General features: G+C 39.8%; 2 protein-coding genes and 1 long non-coding RNA gene across 3 annotated transcripts in view; 1 reads left to right on the top strand and 2 right to left on the bottom strand.

Annotated features, from left to right (window-relative positions):
- LOC138950438 (uncharacterized) overlaps positions 1 to 26,393 on the top strand; it is a 97,564-nt gene that overhangs the window by 24,046 nt on the left and 47,125 nt on the right. The window lies entirely within an intron of this gene.
- Positions 1,100 to 2,689, bottom strand: LOC138949625 (uncharacterized). Its single transcript, XM_070321412.1, has one exon. The coding sequence runs from the start codon at positions 2,643 to 2,645 to the stop codon at positions 1,608 to 1,610; it is 1,038 nt and encodes a 345-aa protein (XP_070177513.1). The 5' UTR covers positions 2,646 to 2,689; the 3' UTR covers positions 1,100 to 1,607.
- Positions 3,659 to 26,393, bottom strand: part of LOC138951316 (uncharacterized) — a 36,421-nt gene continuing 13,686 nt past the window's right edge. Inside the window, exons 4-7 of the mRNA XM_070322941.1 lie at positions 24,434 to 24,972; positions 13,247 to 13,497; positions 6,671 to 6,801; positions 3,659 to 3,846 (exon numbers count right to left, since the gene is read on the bottom strand). Of these exons, the coding sequence (XP_070179042.1) occupies positions 3,659 to 3,846; positions 6,671 to 6,801; positions 13,247 to 13,497; positions 24,434 to 24,972 (1,109 nt within the window). The remainder of the gene's footprint in view (positions 3,847 to 6,670; positions 6,802 to 13,246; positions 13,498 to 24,433; positions 24,973 to 26,393) is intronic.

The raw sequence follows: 26,393 nt of genomic DNA, 5'->3' as shown, positions 1-26,393 counted from the left end.
CCTAAAGGCAGTCGATCTACTGGCCGATGTGAATGCGTGATATATTGTGTAAAAAATTCCATCTCACACGGCATTAATAGGTAACATGCGCCTTGAGTCGCCTTGTGTGGTGAGATACGTGCGCGATATAAATCCTCTTAAATAAATAAATAAAAATAAATAAATAAATATGCAGACTCAAAAACGGTATCAATGTAACACCCCTTGTCACCACAGAAAAACACTTCCGTATTTATGCCATTAGTTCCAAGTGGCTGATTACACCTTAACACGAACGCACCTTGGTAGTGACTCTTGTTCCACCAAGAGAAAGCCACTCGAATATTCAAGCAATAGGATATTATAATAAAGAAAAGTAAATAAAACAAATGAATGTGAAATTTCTTCGTGGTCATAATTTATGAGCTTGTATGCCTACACATGGAGTGTACTGTTAATTGATTATTACAACAACAAAAAGCAAGCATAATCATTACAACTGTAAATCTGACAGTTTAAGTTAAAATGAAACAAAGGTATTTAAACCCCTTTGATGTATGTCGGTCTATCTCTCTCTTTCTTTCAGTGTCCCTCTCTCTTTTTGCATCTGCCTGTGTGTATGTGTTTGTAGACACACACACGGTTCTATGCTAATTGCCCCCCCCCCCCCCCCCGCCTCCCCCCCAGACAAATGACACAGACGTTCAATCATACGTACACATAGACACACACGCATGCACGCACGCACACACACACACACACAGAAGCACACATACATTCACACATACATCCACACACACTATCTCACATTTACACTCACACACACACACAGGCACACAAACACACGCGCAGAAACACGCGCGCGCAGAAACACACACGCGCACACAACCAAACACACACTAATTGTAATGAATGAATGTTGTACAAATTTACACGTAGAGGGTTCAGAAGAGATTCGGGGGGGCACACCCACACACACACACACACACAATCACAGAATAATTGGAATACTACAAATACATACTACAAAGTTCCGTCAAATCAATTTCGTTGCGCACCCACAATCTTCCAAAACCGACACACACAAAAACACGGGACACTGTAGCTCACGTCACCACCCCCCCCCCCCCCCCCCGACAATATGTAAGTAACAGCAAAGCAATCATGATCACTTTTATCGTCGCGCACCCAGAACAACTTGCGATTGGCTGTCCAGAGGTAAACTTCAGTCGTGTTTCACACAAGACAAAAGCATTACAAGTGGACAAGGGCATATTTTCAGTGAGGTTAATTTCGGAAACAAATGAATAAAAACCAAAACAAAAGCACGAACATGTTTAACAGCTTGTTATATGTCAGAAGATACAGTTATTTCCACATATGATATAAAAGAAAATATAGTATTGCAAACTCTACAGAGATAACGGAGTCGATTGCTAGAGTTTCTTTGCTTTCCGGTGTTTCTGCCAAATGTTTCCGTTCTTGTAGAAGATAGACTCAATCTGTTCTTCATAGTCATAATATAATTATCCCGCACAACTGGCGTGGCCACAGCGACATAGGATAGAGAAATGCATAATTCACTCTGAAACAAAATCCAGTTTGCAGCTTGTTATCATGTCTCAGAATTATGCCGACTGTTGAAACATCTCCACAAGTTCATCGATGCTATAATGCCGGCGATGGGGCTCACCATTACGTAGCTCATACACTTCAGGGCCTTCTTTGTTGTAAAACACGACGCCAGGAAAGTGCCTGACAGCGACCTCAACAACGTAGCACTGAACGCCGGGGTCTTCGGTATTAACAGGGTGAAACACGACGTCGACTGGATCGTCTTTAGGAAACGAAGGGTACCACAGCAACGCCATTTTAGCACTGGTGGTGATTTGTTCCCGAAGCTGGCCCTTGTCTAAAATGAGTGCACCCTCATACATAAACCTCCCTGCATTTCCAGGGACTGCTTTTTCGCTCGAAGTCCATTTTTGTTCGGCAATTCCATAGAAAACGGAACCGCCTGCTGAAAGTTTTGAAAAAGCTGAAATAAAGAAAGGAAGACTTCTCCAAATGTACTCGAACACTTTTGCCGGGTTGTTTTCCTCAACTGTAGGTAGGCGTCTGGCATCCATTTCTTCAGTTTCTTGAAACATAAATGTTCTACATGCACCAATGTCTGTTGAAATACCAACTGTCACAACGTCCCCAGAGTTGCCGAGTATCAACTTCCTCACCCGTTTTTGGCCTTCTGATATTTGTGAATGTTGCCCGGTCAATTCGCGAAGCAGCTTTCTAAACTGACTTTGTGTCGGATCACGGAGTGAAGTGCCAACACGAAGTTTCGTGTGAAAGGCAGAAATACACACCGAGCGTCCTGCGTTCGCTTTCACTCTGAAATAGACATGGTGGTCGTCATGAACATTTGCTTCAAAATGTGCGGTAAAGAGGGAATCATCAGGTATCATTCGTACTAATCTATCACGAACAAGTTCTTGGAATACTCCAAACAAGTGCGTAGATTCTGTGTGAAGGACAGCTATTCCTCCTCCTGAGTTTAGCAATGCGGCAATGCATCTGAAGAAATTATCGAGCTCCGTGTATCTCTCAAATTTATTTCTGCGATTAACAGTATTTTCAAACAGTCGACGAGAAAGATGAAGACATGCCATGGTCGTTTTCGATTCCAATTCTTGACATATGATGCAGTCCTTTCTAATCTGTTGAGAGAAAACAACAACAACAAAATTACGAAATATCCCCATTAGGAATGTTTGGAACAACACATTAGATAAATGCACCAAAGACAGTGTTTTAGTGGCCTTAATTGTGACAAAAAGTGTTGTATTTCAACAATGACTTGGTAGATATGAATTGGTAGATTGCTTTGAAACTCTCAGAACATACTTCGAAAAAAAAGGGATCTTTACACGTACTTGTTCAGATGTGACGCAATGTTTCAGAAAAACAGTTTTTACACCCCCGGTATAGGGGTGTGTATAGGATTCGGTCGATGTGTTTGTTTGTTTGTTTGGTTGTGTGTGTGTTTGTGTTCGCATATAGATCTCAAGAATGAACGGACCGATCGTCACCAAACTTGGTGAACAGGTTCTATACATTCCTGAGACGGTCCTTACAAAAATTGGGACCAGTCAAACACACGGTTAGGGAGTTATTGGTGGATTAAGATTCTACAAGGACTTATAGAGGGACATATTAATGGTCAAAGGGAAACAACCTTCTCAGTTGGTGGCAGTGAGAATGGTAAGGACGGGGGTCTTTTTCCTACCTCGGAGGAATTTCTTGTTAAACTCGGCATTGGATTGTTCCCTTGTGTCCAAAACAAATATTGACTTTGCATTTCTACATATAAAAGTAACTTTTCTGGGTAGATAATTGAGTAGGTTTTCTTCTCAAATGTAAAAAATTGCTTATGGTGTTTTTTTGTCGATTTTTAATTGGGCCCTGCCGCTTTTGTCCAGTCGATTTTGAGGGTACCCTTATTTGAGCAGCGGTCACTTGATCCCTGTACAATAAATCTTTAATCCGAAAGGTGATCCAGATAGTCAAGTGAACGGCCTTCACTAACATTTACAATTAGGATGACATGACACAGGAATTAATGCTTTAATTTGGGTGCAATATTTCTTCCAATAATGTGTTGGCCTTGTTCATAATAATTATATCATACCTCTGCTTGGGTGACTCGGACGTCCGCAAGATCCGGAAAGTCACCATCGACGGAGGATTTTGATTTTGATCCAGTGGAGCTTTCAAAATCCACAAAATGTTTGCGATGCTTTGACCCCCAAGATGTAACAGAACTAGCCACACTTTCGTCTTTTCTTGCTATATCAGACAATGAAGGCAGACCTGAAAACACAAAAAAAAGCCAAGTTAATATGGCATCAACAAAACCTTAAAGGCACAGTAAGCCTCCCGTAAACCATCACAGATACTGTCAGGCTTTTACACATAGTACAAACACCCTTCCATTTGAACGCTCACCAAACGGGAACATCCTAGGTGCCGTGCCCTACGTAAAGAGCGAGCAACTTTTAAAGAATTAATTTTGCGGATTGTGTCAGAGACAATCGGACCGTGGTGAGTTTTGGCCATAAACCTCACTTTTAAAATCTAAATAATAAATTGACAGCTTGTTACACAAACATTCTTAAATCATAAAATAATTCTTTTTTCATCAAGACAAGATCATTTCTTGGTGTTTAACGTCGTTTTCAACCATTCAATGTTATATCGCGACGGAAGACAAGATCAGTACAATTCGAAGTTTTGAAAGTTTGAAAAAAGAAAAGCCCGGAAGCAGGATCACGCAAGGTCGTGGTTCTCGTAGCAGACGACGGTTTATGCCTATCGCCAGTTCCTCTGAACAGTCAAAAGCCATCGCTAGAGTTCTTGTGAACCACAGCCGTTTGTTTCGTGCATAGTCAGAGGTGCATAATAACGTGCTATTGCAGATAAGCTCACATCGAGTCGCATTCAAATTAATAACTGACGACTACATTGTGAAAAAGGGAAACTGGATCACACGGGTTCACGATGGCCCAGGGGTAAGATTAACCACGCAAAAATAAATTCTTTGAAAATTGCTCGCTCTTTACGGAAGGCACCTAGGATGTTCTCAAACGGTGAGTGTTTAAATGAAAGGGTGTTTGTACTGTGTGCTTACGGGAGGCTTACTGTGCCTTTAATGTGCTAATCACACCGCTTGATAGTTGATGTATATTGCATGCTAACTGTAGATAGCATAAGTACAATAGTGATGGCGGTGGCAATATTGATGATACTTCATTATGATGAATGATGATAATGTTGTGTAATCACTAAAATACAGTCTTTTCTAGTGGCACGTTACTGATTCGCCTAATAGAAAGGAAATCACGGTAATGCTTCATCAAACCACATTTGTGTCCAATAGAAATTAATGTATCTATTCTGTATAAGAAGTATCCATGAGTTATTTCCCTTTCTTTTGTTTTGGGTACGTCCCTTGTTGGGTTTTTCAGCCGCCATTTTGACAGGTCGTCAGTATCAGTACGTTCCGCAACATTTCTAAATATCTTCAGGTAATTTGCGGCTCACATGATGCAAGTAGAGTAATGTAATTTCCGAAAGTTTATTTGCCGTTTCTGTTCCACAATTCGCTTGTGTATAATAGATGTGTGTAGCTTGTTCTATTTGTTTGGTTTCGTCAGCACAACGTGCGCGATGTTCTTGTTCAATTCTATTTTGTGTGCTCTGATTTCTAAATGCTTAGTGGATCGGACACAAGATACTTTTGTTCACTATAGTTTATAATTCCGTGGTACGGACTTGTTTGTAAACAGCTTCTCAATTTTATGTTATCGTTCTGTTTTTTTTCTTCAGTTTTTTAATGCGCGAGACGCAAGAGGCAATCTGCAATCAAATTCATTGTTTGCGATTTAATCAGATGTTAATATGCTCAACCACAAGTGAATGAAATACTACAAGTAGATAACACTGTTCATTGGCTCTATCGACGCCCGTTTTTAACCGCTTGCTTCCCTTTATATGATAAACCGCCCATAGATCGTCGTTCTCCCGAACTAACTCCTTAGTATGTCATCAAGAATAGAGGATTGTGGGTAGTTTCAGACACAATGACGCGAAAACAAGCCTTTTACGGCTTCTGACAAGGCTGACAAGGCTGACACCAGTCTTCTTCAAAATGGCAAAACAACACTGCAAGGCACAACAGCTAAACGAAATCAATTTGTGTGGGTAGAAAATGAGTTGTTCTTCAAAGTGAGATCAAAAACAGGGTCACTCTTACTTATTTTGATTTTGTGTGTATTTTAGTGTCTGCAAATTTGATTTTGCGAATTTGATTTTGGGGGGTGTCCTAGGTTTCCGGTACACAGCATAAGCACTGAGTTATGACAAATGAAACTCTTTGTTTCAAACGGTAGGGAAATAAATGACCTTTCTGGCAATATACTTGGTTTTACGATAACTGGCGGCATCACAAAGTCCTACAGCTAAATGTATGTGTTTAGTTTTGTAGTACAGTTTATAATCAATAATAATTCGTTTTAGACAACCATGCACTCATTTATTTGTGGATTATCAAAATTGGTAACGTATTCCCATAACCATCTTGTTGTAGAGGAGAATGAGATGTTAGAGATCTCAACTTTTCTGGGGTCAGCTTTATGGAGGGGGGGGGGGGGTGCCCAACTCCTCTATCTCGCTGGCTTTACCCATTTTCAGCTAAGTGGACTGGAAAGAGCTCCGAAAAATCAAGTATTTGTATTTGCCCCGAGTGGGGTACGAACCACGACCTCTAGCAAGAGAGGCAAGTCCTCTAACCACTGCACCACTCCGACTCTCAATGTTAACGTACAAGTCTAAATATAAAGAAAACAAACATTATTTTATGAAGAAATGACAAGGTACAATTCCAACCTTTGGGGCAAGGGCTAAACTCTAGTTGTTTCCTGGGTCCTGACTGTAGTCAAAAACTATACCTGTCCTACTAAAAACAAACCCACATGTAACCTTTCAAAGCTTTTATATATGCGGTTTTTAAAAATAAAAACAACCTTGCATGACCTACTGTTTTCCCTTATGCATAAACATACATTGAGAAAAAACAAATCCTGTACATGTCTTTCTTTTGGCAATTAGCTCTCTGTAAAAAGGTGTTCCTGCTCACCGGCTCCTGCGGAAAGGTAATCACTGTCGAGGAAAACGTATTTGGCACATGAGTCATGTGGCTCCATTGGTGTCTGCATTGACAGCTGCAGGCGTTCGCTGTCATCGTCCCCACTTCGGTAACAAAGGTCACTATAAAGCAAATAAACAGAAATAGAATCTTGCTCGATTAAACATTCTTCACGCTGTTTTTTTCTTTTTTTGTTAATGGGGAAATTGAATGGGTTAGGGTCATGTACACGACAGTCTTTACCTCGTTAAAAAAAAAAATGTTCACCGTATTACACGATTGATAAAAAAAGTAAGAGGAGACAACGAATAAATACCATGCATAACTCTCTCACCCAGTAAAATATTCTTCAACAAGAGGCTAAGTCTTCAAGGCTCCCGTAAGAAATCGACAAACAGTAACACAAACTCAATCACTCCGTCACACACACACACACACACACACACACACACACACACACACACACACACACACACACACACACACACACACACACACACACACACACACACACACACTCACACACACACAGAGTTAAAACTAACGCATCATATCTACTCCATGTATAATTTTCAAAAGAAGGCAAACAGATAAAATGACTGTGTATTTGTTGTTGGTGTAGCTGTCCCTGAGGGAGATCTTGTGCAATCCTTACACACACACATACACACACACACACACACACACACACACACACACACACACACACACACACACACACACACACAGTTAAAACTAACGCATCATATCTACTCCATGTATAATTTTCAAAAGAAGGCAAACAGATAAAATGACTGTGCATTTGTTGTTGGTGTAGCTGTCCCTGAGGGAGATCTTGTGCAATCCTCTCTCTCACACACACACACACACACACACACACACACACACACACACACACACACACACACACACACGCACACACAGACACACTTTTAAACTGCATCAGCATAATTATCATGGCAAAGCTTATCTACACTCATTAACCTACCCTACAGCTTGCGTATCAAGATAATATATTCTTGGAATTGTCATACGACTAAGATATGGGCGTCACGGTGATCACACTCAGACAGGTTCACATGAGGTTATTTTCCCTGGTCCTCGCACTCCGAAGTCTATGATATTGTCCAGTGACACGTTGTCCTGCTGGCAACCAGCTCCGCGTGCTTGGGCATGAACGGTCACCAAGAAGATCATTATCTCTCATTTATTCCCCCCTCTGCTTCTTTACCTCTGTAAACTTGTAGGGGTAGTTATTTTTCGATAATGACCCAGCAACCAAACAAATAACGACCCAGCAACAGCCTGAATCCTCGATAGTGCAATGGGTTGAGAGGTTGTTTTGTTTCGGTACTACTTTTTGCGACTGAAAAGTTCCGAACGCTCTAATGTACGAAGTATACATCTCTGGAGCAAACAATACAAACATACCGCATTTAAATTAACAACTACATGCCTGAACACATGAATCTCCATATAAAATCCATGAGTTCGGTTGTTTTCTGAATCTAGATCTGCCGTGCTCAAACCGTTCATCACAAGCACTTTCCCAAGGCAAGTAACTCATACTTTGTCTAGCGACAAGAGTAGTTCCCCTTCTTTTCACCCAGTTCCTTCGACAACAGACTGCAATCCGACGGTCAGTTTTCAACAATATTTCATTTAATAAACAGATCACACGCAACCAAATGCACACATCTCATCAATTTAAACAACATAACGGGGTTTCATACACTATTTTCCCCAGAAAACTGAACTTCATACAGTTTTTAACGTTGGAACACGGGTGCAAAAGTTCGTCTGCTAGTCCCATTTGACGAAAAAACATTATCCTAAGCGATACCAAAACATATACAGAACACACAATATCTGCCTTTGCCGCCACAGCAGAATAACAGCATATCTGTGTACTTGATTTTAGCCCAAAATAGGAAAACTGACAAGAAGTGTTAACAGAATGGAATGATTTGCACGGAACTATACAACCGCGCATTACTCGATCGCCTGCGCAGGTTGACTGGTTGAGAGAATAGGATTCGATCAAACTTTCGCAAAAAAACTCCTCTTTTCTTTGAATAACTGAAGAAAGGAGGAATAAAGAGGTTACACACCTCGTCTCAGTGATTATAAAAAATAATGGTCTCAGTTCGCAGTCATGAAAAAGCTCGCTAAAGCTCGCATTTTTCATGATCCGCTAACTTCGACCATTATTTTTGATAATCACTGAGACTCGGCATGTAACCTCTACGTACTGGCTGTGTGAAAGGTATTAAAGTCAATGAAAGACAAATCATGTACTTCCTCACTGCAGCCATGGGAAGCTTTTTAATCCTGTCCCACTCAATTATCGGGATGTTCCTGTGGTAGCACAACTTCTTGTTTAGAGTACACTATGCACTATGTTTCTGTATCAGAGAGTTGTAATGTTAATTTGCAAGGACGTCCTTTCCTAAAACAAATGAAGAGTTGGATTACATGATGGTCTTTGAGATGTGATATTATCTTTGAGGACACAAGTTTGAATAGTGCACGGATTGTTGGAATATAAAAGCAGTTTTATGATACTACATGCCAAATCGCCAGTGAGGTTAAAATTGATCACAGAACCTACACAATCTTAATATGTTGACAAACTTTACAGTTTTGTAAATTTTTGTTTCAAAACACAATGCTGTACCAATTACCATTCTGTTCCTTTTGTATGAGTTACAACGTTTTGTTTGTTAATATGTGAAGGATATGTTTCTCTCTATCTCTCTCTTGCTCTTGCTGTCTCTCTCTCTAAAAGTCTATGTGTGTGTGTGTGTGTCTCTCTCTCTCTCTCTCTCTCTCTCTCTCTCTCTCTCTCTCTCTCTCTCTCTCTCTCTCTCTCTCTCTCTCTCTCTCTCTCTCTCTTACACACTTGTCTGACTTTTATCAAGAAACACTCTTTGCAACTAAGCCACTAAGACCAAGGTTTTTCTTCCTTCACACGCCTGAATACCCGATCACATGCCATGTGGTGGTTATAAATCACAAGTTGTCCCTTTTTATTTGAAGAAAAAATAAATGAGTTATTGGTATTTTCTAGTATTTCCTGGATTTTTGTGTGGATGTGTGTGTGTGTGTGTGTGTGTGTGTGTGTATGTGTGTGTGTGTGTGTGTGTGTGTGTGTGTGTGTGTGTGTGTGTGTTATATTATGCTCCTTCATTAGCGTAGCATGTTGTTTTGGTCCCGCAGTGGGGCACTGCGGTTATGAAATTAAAGGCCCCTCCTGTTTTTGGAACCGCAGGAGCTTTCTAGTTTGCTGTTAGGTAGATTTTTGGTTCCTCTTTCCTGTCATGCTCTCTTTTTCTTCATGAATTCTTTTCTTTTTTCTGCCTTCTTGCTCATTCACCTGTATTTTTTCCAAAAATCTCTTCTCTTGCCGCTTGTCTCGCGATTCATGTATAGTTTATCTGTTAGTGTTCTGATGTAAGTCCAGCAGTAGATAGGTTAAGCCTATTTTAACATACTGGAAACTGGTAATCTTCCAGTAGGTATTAATTTAGTTTTACTAAAGCCTGCTGGGACACAAGTAATGGGTTAGTGCATTTGTAAACAGGAATCGCTTGACAAGTGGCCCCCTTCATCCCCCCCTTCCTCGTCCTGATATGGCTCTGCGTAGTCGGCTGGACGTTAAGCAACAAATAAACAAACAAACAAACAAATGTTGTTTTGGGTCACAAACGTCTGTTTGTCCGGACTCGCTTATCTCTTACCAACAAATGTAGTAGCAAATTGTTTTCGGTAGCAACAGTCTGTCGAGTTTGGATTCTCTAGCCAGCGGTTTTTCGTTTCGATGTTTTTGATTATGATATAATTTATAAAAACTAGCTGTGATCCGTGTCAGTACAGTTTTCAAGAAAGTCATAAGAAAACCACATAAATACTGAGGTGGTTTTTTTCTGTCTCTTTTCAACTCTGTCCTCACACGGGTTGAAGCTTGGAGGATTTGTTTCACTACTGGATTGCAAAATCAACCCTAAAGTGGCAGATAACAGCTTGTTTTAATTGTATTGTATTTAATTGTTTATCTTCTCTTTTTGAATATCTGGTAAATTTGACAAATATTGATGCAAGCATTACGCCACAATTAGTTTTTGTTGTATACGAAGTAGAATTGCAATGGTATGATGTCCTCAGATAAAAGAATCTCAATTTGTTAATTGTGGCGTAATGCTTGAATCAAATGTCAAATTTTCGGGATATTCAAGTACAGAACATATAAACATTTAAATGAAATCATATTAAAACATGCGGTATTGTGCCACTTTCAGTTAGGTGCCCATTAATGTCCACGACTAGAAAATCCACTGTGCCAAATTGTGTACAAATCGCTCAGACAGTTTAATAGTTAGAATGGAATAAACTTTGTCATATAATTCAAAACCATGTGCTTTTGGACGTAGCTATATTTCTTTCGGTTTTTAAATATTGAAGAAAATATACTTCTTTTAAAAAAAAAAAAATTATTTGACCTCCAAAGGTTATGTGATACTGTCACATACACCGAAATGAAATGCACACAACAACATTTAAAAAAAAACCACGAAAACAACACACAAAAACAATTTCTGGCCTCAATTTTCTATGTATATAGTTAGCCCCCCATTGTAGGAGTTTAATTAGAATATGTGTATATAACTCTAAAAATAGAATCCCCCAGTTTTTGTCAATCCCCCAGTTTTTTCTAAATCATTTAACACGAGCAAACAATGTATTTTTTACATCTGTTGGTCCCTATGGTAAGGATAGATGGGATACTTTACTGACAGTCCTTACAGTTTTGAAAAAAATAAGGTTTTACTTGAGACCCCATTTTCACATGATATGGCAAGGGCCCCACTTACCCCACTTGTGTGTGCATGTGTGTATGTATGTATGTATGTATGTATGTATGTATGTATGTATGTATGTATGTATGTATGTATGTAAGTATGTATGTGTGTGAATAGAATAGAATAGAATATATTTTATTGTCGGAACCAAATTGGTTATTGACACAAAGAGGGATTAAAACAATCTGAAATAAACTTTCCTAGACGAATTTGTATTCTGTCTTCGCAAAATACTTCACTAGGTTTATTTTTGGAATACTTTATATCTATATTTGATAGATCCTTTATAAAATCATTTCGCAGTTCAGTGAACTTTTGACATCCGTCTAGGAAGTGAATTTCATCTTCAATAACGTTACATTTATTACATAAACGATTTTCTCTTGGTATGTTATTATGTCTTCCAGTTTCAATTTTTAAAGAGTGTGTACTTGTCCTTAATTTACTCAGTAAATGTCTATGCTTGATATTCGTAATGCTTATAAGGTATGGCTGAACTTCGTATGTCTTGCTTACAGAGGAATAAAATTTCAGCCTTGGACGACCTTCACATTTAATTTTCTCCCAAAACTTTATGTAGTTAATCCTTAACTTTTCTTGTATGGCGTTTTGTAGTTTACCGATGTCAAATGTATATTGATTAAGCCATACATGTTTAAAACCTATTTTGTACAAAAGCTCTTTGATGAAAGTTAGCCACGGATTTTTTGGCGCTTGGTTTAACATTTCTTCATATATTTGATGAATAAGTGATTTATTCTCCGTTTTCAAAATATGTGCCCAATACGATATGCTTTGTGATAACATTTTTAGTCCTAAAGGAAATCTTCCTATTTCTGCTAAAACTGGAATCCACATGGCTTTTTTGTGCACACCAAGAATAAATCTACAAAATTTAACATGGACAGATTCGTGAAGACATTCATTCGAAATACATCTTTCAAAAAAGTTTTCAATGTCATTGGTATCGTTTTTGCTCGTGAACATGTAAGGGAACCAAATTTCTGCTCCATATGTTAAAATAGGGTTAACCAATGAATCAAATAAATGAAATATTGTATCAACTTGCACATTTTCATTTCTAAATGTTTTTCGAAGAGAATATGCTGCTTTATTTCCTTGTTTACTTAAATGTTCTTGCGCCAAAGTTAGTTTACCATTTGTGTGTGTGTGTGTGTGTGTGTGTGTGTGTGTGTGTGTGTGTGTGTGTGTGTGTGTGCGTTCGTGCGTGCGTATGTATGTGTATGTGTGTGTGTGTGTGTGTGTGTGTGTGTGTGTGTGTACCCCCGTTTCCACAGGTTTGGTTGCCTAAATCACCATAAGGCAACCATCCACACGTGGATGGCAACCTAAACTCTGGATGGCAACCTAATTGTGTGGATGGTCGCTTCATTTAACACCGTTAAATTGACTTTTTTGACGGAAAGAATGTCATAACAATGTTCAAAATGACATTCTTTCCGTCCTCTATAGGCGACGAAATATGTAGGTCAAATTTTGTGCATTTTTTAGTGCAAAATTCTTCGATGCCGGAGCGAGTACTGCACCCAGTGCTGTTGTAGTGCAAGTGCACTAGAAAGGCACTGCACCCAGTGCCGCCTCTTAGGTATCCATCCACACTTTAGGTGTGTGTGTGTGCGTGTGTGTGTGTATGTGTGTGTGTATCTACTTACATTTTAAAAGCTGGCCCCGCTTCCCGTTTACTCACGTGTGTCCCTGAACATATCCGTTGTTGAGAAAGTCGTCAGCAACGAAAACAACATCCTGTATAAGGGCCCATCGTCTAGCAGCTTCCAGTGCTGCTACCTTCACTTTGTACTCGTTGTCCGAAGTGTACGTGATGTGGCAGTCTCCTTTTTGAAAACTCAGCGCTTCGATCATCAGGGACAATGCAGCTCGCCAGTCTCGTTCCATCAGTGTCAGATGCTTTTGTTCACTGAAATCTTCTGTTTGCTCTTCCTGTAAAGCATAAACCAAAATGTACTTTGTAGGTGCCCTGTCTCTACTAAACACCTTACTCTATTAAAAACTGTTCATTAGTACGTACGTAAAACTACGTTGTAAACGCCTAATGCCACACCCTGCATCAATGTGTCTTGAAAATAGGACAAAAGGAAACAAGATTTGGGTCATGTCTTGAGGTCATCAAAACCTGGCAGAAAAATCTTAAATAGTTTTCAATAAAGTAATTTTTGGACACAAGTGAACATTCATTTGACATGTTTAAAAACAGTTTTCTAAACATTGCATAACATCTGACCAAATACGCGTTACAATCCAAAATTGTATTTGAAGTATTGGTAAAATAAACTTGGCCAAAAAATTATTGCAACAATTTTCGCACGCTAGGAAAAGCATTAAAACGCAATTCATTTTAGTTAAACTTTATATGCTCGAAAAGGTAATTATGTCAGCTGTACATATCATTTGTCCGATTGATGGTACTTTGTATAGGCATCCCGTGACAGCCTGTCAAACAAGGTCACCCCTAAAATCGACCTGACAAAAACCATAGCCCCGTATTTTAAAATCTGCAAAAAATCAGAATATGCACAAACCAAACACTTGTGACAATCATTGGAAAGGCCATTCAATTTCCAGTTCAGAATATTTTGTTTTATGCACCTGACTTCTCTTGTCTTTAGGTAGCCTTTTGTCAAAGGCGGTAGGTGTCAACCGTTTCAGAGGCCCAAAAAGGCACGTTTTGCGGCCATTTTTGAGGGGGTCCACCACCCAAAGAACCATATCTGCTCAAGTTCTTAATGATTTGCTTTGGAAATTTCAGAAGTTATGACCAATAGGCTGACCTAAATGTCGCGCCACGGAATAACTAGCTAATCAAATGCCCGTAAATTGCAAACCCAACCATCAAATACGAAGGGAGCGAGAGCGAAAAGATTGGTGTAGAGGAGACAGTGTCACCAAACGGAGCGTCGTAGATTGGGGTGGAAACATTTCTGCACTTTTTCCCTCCCGTTTGAGAACTGTTCGTGGAAATCGTGGGTCAGGTGAGCGAGACAAGTCATTCCTATCCCAGTTGGTAAGGAGGAAAGATGTCGGCAGCTTAGCACCAGCGACACGCGACAACTCTGCAATGTACTGCAGGTGAGGTTAAATTAGTGAGTTTAGTTTATCCCTACCCTCGTCAACCAATGATATTATAAAATGTTTTACTGGGAACAGGAGAAGAACAACATGATTATTGAACGTTTTCCGTAAGTTTTTTCAAGGTAAAATCATGTATCATTGAGGCCGGTAAATTTAACACTGTATGTCCCTCGTAACTGCAAAGTAAGTTGTACATTTTCTTTTCCTCTTAAATATGCTACATGGAATGGGTGGAAAATGGCAGGCGGGTATTTGTTTTTGCTGTCGTATGCATGGACGTCTTTTGTGTGTGTGAACGAACAAAAGAAAGAGTGGCTATCTAGTGAGTTCAGTGATCCGAAAGATTGCTGGTTCAACATATTCCGTGCTTCTGCACTGAGTTAATATTGCTGACAGCACGCGTTCGTAGCTGGGTATCATTGTTATGAAAGACCTTGCACTGCGGGTGTAGAATTCGTGCTGTGGTATTAAAGACTGTTGGTGTGACCACTGGTCAGTGAAAGAGTGCAGCCCTTAGCTGTTCTTTTGTTATTTTGTGCGGAAGGAAAAACAAGTTTCCTACGATAGTGACATACATTGTCCGTGGGTTGTTTAGTGCAAAAGTTCATGAACCAAGTTCTTTTATCAGAATGAATTTTAACAGTAATTGACGAGCGTTGATATGCTTAAATTGTGCAGTGGTTCAGTGGTTTGATAAGTCAGTTATATGTATTCTGATAATCAAAATAATTCTAAATAATATGTTTAGAAAGGTCAACTTTTATGTTGTATAATGCATAACAATTACTGTGGTGGATATATTTTTGTCGACTTGTGTGTTGGCATTTATGATAATTTTTCCACCAACTTTCGAGTTGAAGCTGTGACAATTTATTGGTAGATTGTATGGTCACTGTTGTGATGATCAGCGAGAGGAAATTTGTATTAAGTGTTTGAAACATTTAATTATTATAATATTTTTCTCTTTATATTTTATTGATAGAATTGACGCTGGAATTTATGCAATGGCATGGATAGGAATCCATAACTCAGGTTATAACTTGCCATTGTGGCGTTTGATGTTGTGATGATGTTTAGGGTTTTCATGCCGATCTACGGTTTCCCCTCTGCCCGCATGGCACTCGGGAAATCGTAGGGTCGGAAAGTCTTGACACACTTTTCCGACTGCAGGTAATGGTCGCACCAGTATACGCTACTACTACTGCTGCTACTACTGCCATGGGGTCCATCACAAGAGGACAACTGTTGATCTCAACCCGTGGACATCTTAGGAGGAGTTACAGGCCGATGGATCCGAGTTTCTCCTGCTTTCGCCTTCTATAACTTTCCGCAGGATCGTCAGGCGGAGACCTCCACACTGGACGTCAGTGAGCAACGTCTGTGGGGGCTGTTCTTCGTCAGCGAGGCGCTGCGTAACGTTCTTAGGAGGAGTTACAGGCCGATGGATCCGGGTTTCTCCTGCCTTCGCCTTCTACAACTTTCCGCAGGATCGTCAGGCGGAGACCTCCACACTGGACGTCAGTGAGCAACGTCTGTGGGGGCTGTTCTTCGTCAGCGAGGCGCTGCGTAACGTCGTCTGCTTCCATTCGTCGCAGACAATAACGGGACTTTTCTCCGTCATACAGGCTAAGTTATTACTTATATATCTTGGGTGTTGTGTGGAAGGGGGGTCGCCGTTCGGCAGTGTAATGACACACTGAAACAGTTCTATTGATATGCGCGATTTGTTTTTTTACCTTTATATATTAACCGGTATTTCATGTGGCCAACGTACTGTATGTTCATCGAACAATTCTACATACTAAGTTTGTGTGGCTCTTCGTTCTTCAGAAACCACCAGGCCACTGGAGTGTGATTTGATTGATTGTTTTGTAAACTGTTTGTGGGTTACATGTTGAATTTAATCTTATAAATAGATGAACTGGTTTTTTGCTTCATTCTTTTATTTTCTCTCCCTTTTTGCTCTCCTGTCTATCTGAACCCTAAAGCGTTTACGTTTGGAGATTTTAATACAATTTATGAGTGAGGTGCGAATCATGTGAGAGTGTGTGGGTACTTGTGTGTGAAGCGCTGTGCGAGTGAATTGTTTTATTTTCTCTAAGCCCGCGGTTTGCGCCCGCGACATATGGTGGAGATGCCGGGGACAACTCTGTGAGAGTTCCCATCAGATAAATAGAGAGCAAGTTTTTTTGGTTTTTTTTATCTTCTTTGTCTGTTCTATCTTTATTCTTTGTGAGGTTTTGTGAGGTTTTGTTTGTTGGACTGGGTGAGTGCTGGTGTGTAAGTGACAGCAGCGGGTGGTTATTGAGGTTGTCTGGTGGTTTGTCCTATTGCTAGGACTGCCGCGGGCTAGATACCTGCCTCCCATTTCCTCATTACAGGGTAGTATCTTTTCCCAGTCCTTTAAATTCAAAACTATTCGCAAACGTTCATTTTGGTTAGACATTTTCCTTCCCTAAAATATAATTGACATTTTATTATACTTGTTCTATTGTTGTTTTCCCAAAACAATAGTACTGGTTATTCTTCCGCGATCCTGTTTAGAAATAAACCAGTGTTGGATTATGTTCGCAATTAGTGACCGAGAAACAAGTGTGTTGTTGTAAAGACAAAGATCTCCTTTTCCAAATTCGATTTCATCTATGATGCAGTAAATTTCTTTCGATACATTTGTAACGTTAATGTATGAGTAACTTGTAACTTGTAAAGATATTGTGAGCTATATCGATCCATTAACGTTTAAGCAGCCATTCTTTCCGGCCAGTTGTTGCGGCTCGAACCAGATCAGTTATGGAAGCAAAAGCGAAAGAAGCCAGAGCTCTTGCTTTGGAAGAAATTAAAGCTATTCGTACAGTCGGTGAGGAGTTGGGTCTTAGGGATGAGACTTTGCGTGAGTATATCCTTGAAGAGAAGAGATCTATTGCAGCTAGGAAAGAGAGGGAGTTAGAAACCATCAAAATAGAGACTGAAAAAGCCAAGTTAGAAGAGTCCAAGTTGGCTAGGGCACAGGCCAAAGAGTTGAAAGAACAAGAGTTGAAAGCAGCCAGAGAGCTAGAAGAACTCAAAATTCAAGCTAAAGAAGAAGCTAGGAATGTATTATAAAATGGTTTTTATACTTTGATGTCAAAAGAATCTAGCAATTAGAAGGAAGTGTATGCAAGAAGCGAATATGTCAGCCAATGAATAAAAGCATAAGAATGCATATTGGAGAATGTTCCGTGGTGCTAGTTCGGGCAACTCCCTGTTAGGTCGATCTTGGGGGGGAGATTTGTCGCGCCACGGAATAACTAGCTAATCAAATGCCCGTAAATTGCAAACCCAACCATCAAATACGAAGGGAGCGAGAGCGAAAAGATTGGTGTAGAGGAGACAGTGTCACCAAACGGAGCGTCGTAGATTGGGGTGGAAACATTTCTGCACTTTTTCCCTCCCGTTTGAGAACTGTTCGTGGAAATCGTGGGTCAGGTGAGCGAGACAAGTCATTCCTATCCCAGTTGGTAAGGAGGAAAGATGTCGGCAGCTTAGCACCAGCGACACGCGACAACTCTGCAATGTACTGCAGGTGAGGTTAAATTAGTGAGTTTAGTTTATCCCTACCCTCGTCAACCAATGATATTATAAAATGTTTTACTGGGAACAGGAGAAGAACAACATGATTATTGAACGTTTTCCGTAAGTTTTTTCAAGGTAAAATCATGTATCATTGAGGCCGGTAAATTTAACACTGTATGTCCCTCGTAACTGCAAAGTAAGTTGTACATTTTCTTTTCCTCTTAAATATGCTACATGGAATGGGTGGAAAATGGCAGGCGGGTATTTGTTTTTGCTGTCGTATGCATGGACGTCTTTTGTGTGTGTGAACGAACAAAAGAAAGAGTGGCTATCTAGTGAGTTCAGTGATCCGAAAGATTGCTGGTTCAACATATTCCGTGCTTCTGCACTGAGTTAATATTGCTGACAGCACGCGTTCGTAGCTGGGTATCATTGTTATGAAAGACCTTGCACTGCGGGTGTAGAATTCGTGCTGTGGTATTAAAGACTGTTGGTGTGACCACTGGTCAGTGAAAGAGTGCAGCCCTTAGCTGTTCTTTTGTTATTTTGTGCGGAAGGAAAAACAAGTTTCCTACGATAGTGACATACATTGTCCGTGGGTTGTTTAGTGCAAAAGTTCATGAACCAAGTTCTTTTATCAGAATGAATTTTAACAGTAATTGACGAGCGTTGATATGCTTAAATTGTGCAGTGGTTCAGTGGTTTGATAAGTCAGTTATATGTATTCTGATAATCAAAATAATTCTAAATAATATGTTTAGAAAGGTCAACTTTTATGTTGTATAATGCATAACAATTACTGTGGTGGATATATTTTTGTCGACTTGTGTGTTGGCATTTATGATAATTTTTCCACCAACTTTCGAGTTGAAGCTGTGACAATTTATTGGTAGATTGTATGGTCACTGTTGTGATGATCAGCGAGAGGACATTTGTATTAAGTGTTTGAAACATTTAATTATTATAATATTTTTCTCTTTATATTTTATTGATAGAATTGACGCTGGAATTTATGCAATGGCATGGATAGGAATCCATAACTCAGGTTATAACTTGCCATTGTGGCGTTTGATGTTGTGATGATGTTTAGGGTTTTCATGCCGATCTACGGTTTCCCCTCTGCCCGCATGGCACTCGGGAAATCGTAGGGTCGGAAAGTCTTGACACACTTTTCCGACTGCAGGTAATGGTCGCACCAGTATACGCTACTACTACTGCTGCTACTACTGCCATGGGGTCCATCACAAGAGGACAACTGTTGATCTCAACCCGTGGACATCTTAGGAGGAGTTACAGGCCGATGGATCCGAGTTTCTCCTGCTTTCGCCTTCTATAACTTTCCGCAGGATCGTCAGGCGGAGACCTCCACACTGGACGTCAGTGAGCAACGTCTGTGGGGGCTGTTCTTCGTCAGCGAGGCGCTGCGTAACGTTCTTAGGAGGAGTTACAGGCCGATGGATCCGGGTTTCTCCTGCCTTCGCCTTCTACAACTTTCCGCAGGATCGTCAGGCGGAGACCTCCACACTGGACGTCAGTGAGCAACGTCTGTGGGGGCTGTTCTTCGTCAGCGAGGCGCTGCGTAACGTCGTCTGCTTCCATTCGTCGCAGACAATAACGGGACTTTTCTCCGTCATACAGGCTAAGTTATTACTTATATATCTTGGGTGTTGTGTGGAAGGGGGGTCGCCGTTCGGCAGTGTAATGACACACTGAAACAGTTCTATTGATATGCGCGATTTGTTTTTTTACCTTTATATATTAACCGGTATTTCATGTGGCCAACGTACTGTATGTTCATCGAACAATTCTACATACTAAGTTTGTGTGGCTCTTCGTTCTTCAGAAACCACCAGGCCACTGGAGTGTGATTTGATTGATTGTTTTGTAAACTGTTTGTGGGTTACATGTTGAATGTAATCTTATAAATAGATGAACTGGTTTTTTGCTTCATTCTTTTATTTTCTCTCCCTTTTTGCTCTCCTGTCTATCTGAACCCTAAAGCGTTTACGTTTGGAGATTTTAATACAATTTATGAGTGAGGTGCGAATCATGTGAGAGTGTGTGGGTACTTGTGTGTGAAGCGCTGTGCGAGTGAATTGTTTTATTTTCTCTAAGCCCGCGGTTTGCGCCCGCGACATTAAATCGCTGTTTACTTTTGCGAATGTGTATAATAAGCGTGTTGTATTACGTACATTTTCCGAAAGAACTTTGGCACCTATTGCCTCACCCATGTTGTGCTTAGCATGCAAAGTCACGATTTGTTAACTTAAAACCCTGAATTAATATGAATATTTGTTTAGTTCTTTCGGAAAAGTTACGTAATACGACACGCTAAGTATACACATTCGCAAAACGCAACACACATTTTGGTCAGCCTATTGGTCATAACTTCTGAACTTTCCAAAGCAAATCATTAAGAACTTGAGCAGATATGGCTCTTTGGGTGGAGGACCCCCGAAAAAATGGCCGCAAAACGTGCCTTTTGGGCCTCTGAAACAGTTGACACCTACCGCCTTTGACAAAAGGCTACATAAAGACTAGAGAAGTCAGGTGCATGCAACAAATGTTCTGAGCAGGAAATTGAACGGCCTTTCCAATGGTTGTCAGAAGTGTTTGGTTTGTGCATATTCTGATTTTTTGCAGATTTTAAATAACGGGGCTATGTTTTTTGTCAGGTCGATTTTAGGGGTGACCTTGTTTGACAGGCTGTCACGGGATGCCTATACAAAGTACCATCAATCGAACAAATGATATGTACAGCTGACATAATTACCTTTCGGGGCATATAGCGTTCAACTAAAATAAATTGCGTGTTAATGCTTTTCTTAGCGTGCAAAAATTGTTGCAATAATATGTTGGCCAAGTTTCTTCCGAAAGTTCAAAAGCAATCAACCAAGTTATTGCTGAAATACAGCGCTTTTTCTCACAATACATCTACAAAAGGGCGAAACAAAGTCCCGTTTTTATATTTAGTCAAGTTTTGACTAAATATTTTAACATCGAGGGGGAATCGAAACGAGGGTTGTGGTGTATGTGCGTGTGTGTGTGCGTGCGTGTGTGCGTGTGTGTGTGTGTGTAGAGCGATTCAGACTAAACTACTGGACCGATCTTTATGAAATTTGACATGAGAGTTCCTGGGTATGAAATCCCCAGACGTGTTTTTCATTTTTTTGATAAATGTCTTTGATGACGTCATATCCGGCTTTTCGTGAAAGTTGAGGCGGCACTGTCACGCCCTCATTTTTCAACCAAATTGGTTGAAATTTTGGTAAAGTAATCTTCGACAAAGCCCGGGGTTCGTTATTGCATTTCAGCTTGGTGGCTTAAAAATTAATTGATGACTTTGGTCATTAAAACTCTGAAAATTGTAAAAAAAAATAAAAATTTATAAAACGATCCAAATTTACGTTTATCTTATTTTCCATCATTTTTTGATTCCAAAAACATACAAATATACAGATGAAAATTAAATATATAAAAATTATTATCAAAATTAAATTGTCCAAATCAATTTAACAACACTTTCATCTTATTCCTTGTCGGTTCCTGATTCCAAAAACATTAAGATATGATATGTTTGGATTAAAAACACGCTCAGAAAGTTAAAACAAAGAGAGGTACAGAAAAGCGTGCTATCCTTCTTAGCGCAACTACTACCCCGCTCTTCTTGTCAATTTCACTGCCTTTGCCATGAGCGGTGGACTGACGGTGCTACGAGTATACGGTCTTGCTGAAAAATGGCAGCTACTTGACTAAATATTGTATTTTCGCCTTACGCGACTTGTTTACATTTAGTCAAGTTTTGACTAAATGTTTTAACGTAGAGGGGGGAATCGAGACGAGGGTCGTGGTGTATGTGCGTGAGTGCGTGTGTGTGTGTGTGTGTCTGTGTGTGTAGAGCGATTCAGACTAAACTACTGGACTGATCTTTATGAAATTTGACATGAGAGTTCCTGGGTATGAAACTCTTTTTCATTTTTTTCATAAATATCTTTGATGACGTCATATTCGGCTTTTCGTGAAAGTTGAGGCGCCACTGTCACGCCCTCATTTTTCAACCAAATTGGTTGAAATTTTGGTCAAGTAATCTTCGACGAAGCCCGGACTTCGGTATTGCATTTCAGCTTGGTGGCTTAAAAATTAATTAATGACTTTGGTCATTAAAAATCTGAAAATTGTAAAAAAAAATAAAAATTTATAAAACGATCCAAATTTACGTTTATCTTATTTTCCATCATTTTTTGATTCCAAAAACATATAAATATGTTATATTTGGATTAAAAACAAGCTCTGAAAATTAAATATATAAAAATTATTATCAAAATTAAATTGTCCAAATCAATTTAAAAACACTTTCATCTTATTCCTTGTCGGTTCCTGATTCCAAAAACATATAGATATAATATGTTTGGATTAAAAACACGCTCAGAAAGTTAAAACAAAGAGAGGTACAGAAAAGCGTGCTATCCTTCTTAGCTCAACTACTACCCCGCTCTTCTTGTCAATTTCAATGCCTTTGCCATGAGCGGTGGACTGACGATGCTACGAGTATACGGTCTTGCTGAAAAATGGCATTGCGTTCAGTTTCATTCTGTGAGTTCGACAGCTACTTGACTAAATGTTGTATTTTCGCCTTACGCGACTTGTTATTACATTTGGTCAAGTTTTGACTAAATGTTTTAACATAGATAGGCTTGAGACCAAGGGTAGGGCGGATGGTGGCGAGAGAGGTGAAGGGACGGGGAATGTTTACAATGTCGTGAGCCGGGATGTGAGCAGTGCCCGCCAATGTTTAGCTCAGGCACCGTCGCGGCAGACGCGCCTTAGTTCTATGCAGGAAATGCAGCGCGCTATTCTGGCCGTCTGGTCAACTGTCGTCCTCATCTCTAAGGCAGACTGATACCAAGAGGTGTAAGTTACACCCGCCTTCAGACTCAGGCATTTTCAAACGCTCGACTCAAGACTGTAGAGGGGGGAATCGAGACGAGGGTCGTGGTGTGTGTGTGTGTCTGTCTGTGTGTGTGTGTAGAGCGATTCCGACTAAACTACTGGACCGATCTTTATGACATTTTACATGAGAGTTTCTGGGAATGATATCCCCGGGCGGTTTTGTTTTGGATAAATGTCTTTGATGACGTCATATCCGGCATTTTGTCAAAGTTGAGGCGGCACTGTCACACCCTCATTTTTCAATAAAATTGATTGAAATTTCGGCAAAGCAATCTTCGACGAAGGCCGGACTTTGGTATTGCATTTCAGCTTGGAGGCTTAACATTTAATTAATGACTTTGGTCATTAAAAATCTGAAAATTGTAATTAGAATTATTTTTTTTATAAAACGATCCAAATATACGTTTATCGTATTTTTCTTCATTTTCTGATTCCAAAAACTATAATTATGTTATATTCGTGTTAAAAACAAGCTCTGAAAATTAAAAATATTAAAATTATGATTACAATTAAATTTCCAAAATCGATTTAAAAACAATTTCATCTTATTCCTGATTACAAAAACATATAGATATGATATGTTTGGATTAAAAACACGTTCACAGAGTTAAAAAGAATATAGATATAGAAAAGCGGGCTATCCTCATCAGCGCAACCGCTACCGCGCTTTTCTGTATTGTTAATTTCACTGCCTTTGCCACGAGCGGTGGACAAACGATGCTACGAGTGTACGGTCTTGCGGAAAAAATGCAATGCGTTCAGTTTCATTCTGTGTGTTCGACTGAGCTTGACTAAATGTTGTATTTTCGCCTTACGCGACTTGTTGCTCTTGCGATCAAAACCTGCATCAGTAGGAATAGCATAGCAAACGTAAAACGCACGGTTGCTGAACAAAACTACCTGTTCTGGGTAGATGACTAATTTGCCTTTCTTGTCGTATGTAAACGTTGCACAGGTTTGCCTATTGTGATTGTTTGTCAATGTGTAATTGGGCCCTTCCATTTTGGTCCAGTCGATTTTGAGGGTTCACTTAATTAGGCGGCGGTCACGTGATCCCTGTAAAATAAATCTTAAATCTGAAAGGTGATTCAGATAGTCAAGTAGACGGCCTTAATAGACAATTAAAGTTTGGATGACATGACACAGAAATTAATGCTTTGATTTAGGTGCAAAATCTGTTGCAGTAATCTGTAGGCGCAGTTTAGTTTATTTCTTTGCTTGTTTGTTTTTTTGTTTGTTTTTTCAACATCTAGTTGCTTTTTAGTAATAAAATGTGGGGTTTTACCTTGTATTTGTTGAGGATGTATGGCACGTATGACACGCCAGTCAGTGATGTTGCCGCAGCCTTTATGTTTTGATACATGCCAGTAGTGAGCTGATCTGCTCCCTGTTGCATCTTTTCCACATTATGTTTCAAGTTATCTTCTGTCCATTGCTGCTTTGACAATGTGAGTGGCAAAATGGTGAAGTCGAAACTACAACAGCCGCGTAACTGGTTTTCAAGCACTCCAGCAATTTTGTTACTGAAGCAGGACATCCTCTTTTCCATATTTTCCCTTGAATCATCGGATAAACTGTATCCAGGGTCGTACATTGTCAACATCCAAGGAGGCTTGTCTTCTCCGACGAAAAATACTTGCAAGCAGTCTCTTTCGATATCGCCTACGTTGAGATTGAAGTCTATGTACAAATGATTTGAAATCCATACCGACCAACGCTTGGCTTTTCTTGCCCATTTTTTCACAACAGCCAAAATTTGTTTTTCGTATTTCTTTGAAAGGTATCTTTTTTCCAGCTGATTGGAAGGGGGTTCCGCCTTTCCATCTGAAAATAAGAGAAGGAAAAGATAAATTAAATGCCAACAAAATAAGCATTCACTAAATAGATTGATCTTCAAAAAAATAGTTCATACACACAACCACCACCACAACCACTAATACAACCAAAACAGCAACAACACGACCACCACCATAATAACGAAAACCAAAAAACAAGCACGCTTAGGCGTAATTATCCATTAAGTCAATCAAATTAACTGCTGGTGTTCTCTAACCTGCCCCATTAAATGGCGAGAGAGAGAGAGAGAGAGAGAGAGAAAGAGAGAGAGAAAGAGAGAGAGAGAGAAAGAGAAAGAGAGAGAGAGAAAGAGAGAGAGAAAGAGAGGGAGAGAGAAAGAGAGAGAGAGAGAACGAGAGAGAGAGAGAGATTCCTTTATTCAGTAGGGTAATTATATAAGCAGTACATGCTTTTTCACAATTAGCCCTCGGTCATGAGGGAACAAGAACAACACACACACAAAACGCTATCTAACGGTACAGAACTCTTTAACACTTCTTGTCAGTTTTCCTATTTTGGACTAAAATCAAGCACACAGATATGCTGTTATTCTGCTGTGGCGGCAAAGGCAGATATTGTGTGTTCTGTATATGTTTTGGTATCGCTTAGGATAATGTTCTTTCGTCAAATGTGAACCTCCACCACGAAATGAGTCGCATGTCACCTTTGCATGATTTTCATATTTTTACATTTTCCTAAAGAGTTTTTTATGCTCTATCCAGTGGTGAAAACCGTTTTAGAAAAGAGCGAAAACTGTTTGAGTTATAAGCCTGTGACTAAGGTGACCCTCACACTGTTACAAGGCACTCCCCGGACTTATATTAAGCCTAGCGCAGAACCGCGCGAGGTGACATGCGACTCATTTCGTTGTGGAGGGTCACAAATGGGACTAGCAGACGAACTTTTGCACCCGTGTTCCAACGTTAAAAACTGTATGAAGTTCAGTTTTCTGGGGAAAATAATGTATGAAACCGCTTTATGTTGTTTAAATTGATGAGATGTGTGCATTTGGTTGCGTGTGATCTGTTTATTAAATGAAATATTGTTGAAAACTGACCGTCGGATTGCAGTCTGTTGTCGAAGAAACTGAGTGAAAAGAAGGGGAACTACTCTTGTCGCTAGACAAAGTATGAGTTACTTGCCTTGCGGGAAATTGCTTGTGATGAACGTTTGAGCACGGCAAATCTAGATTCAGAAAACAACTGAACTCATGGATTTTATATGAAGATTCATGTGTTCAGGCCTGTAGTTGTTAATTTAAATGCGGTATGTTTGTATTGTTTACTCCAGAGATGTATACTTCGTACGTTAGAGCGTTCGGAACTTTTCAGTCGCAAAAAGTAGTACCGAAACAGAACAACTTCTCAACCCATTGCACTATCAAGGATTCAGGCTGTTGCTGGGTTGTT

Source organism: Littorina saxatilis, linkage group LG16 (assembly GCF_037325665.1).
Source record: "Littorina saxatilis isolate snail1 linkage group LG16, US_GU_Lsax_2.0, whole genome shotgun sequence".
NCBI classification, from domain to species: Eukaryota; Metazoa; Mollusca; class Gastropoda; order Littorinimorpha; family Littorinidae; genus Littorina; species Littorina saxatilis.
This window is presented reverse-complemented; position numbering and strand designations above follow the sequence as displayed.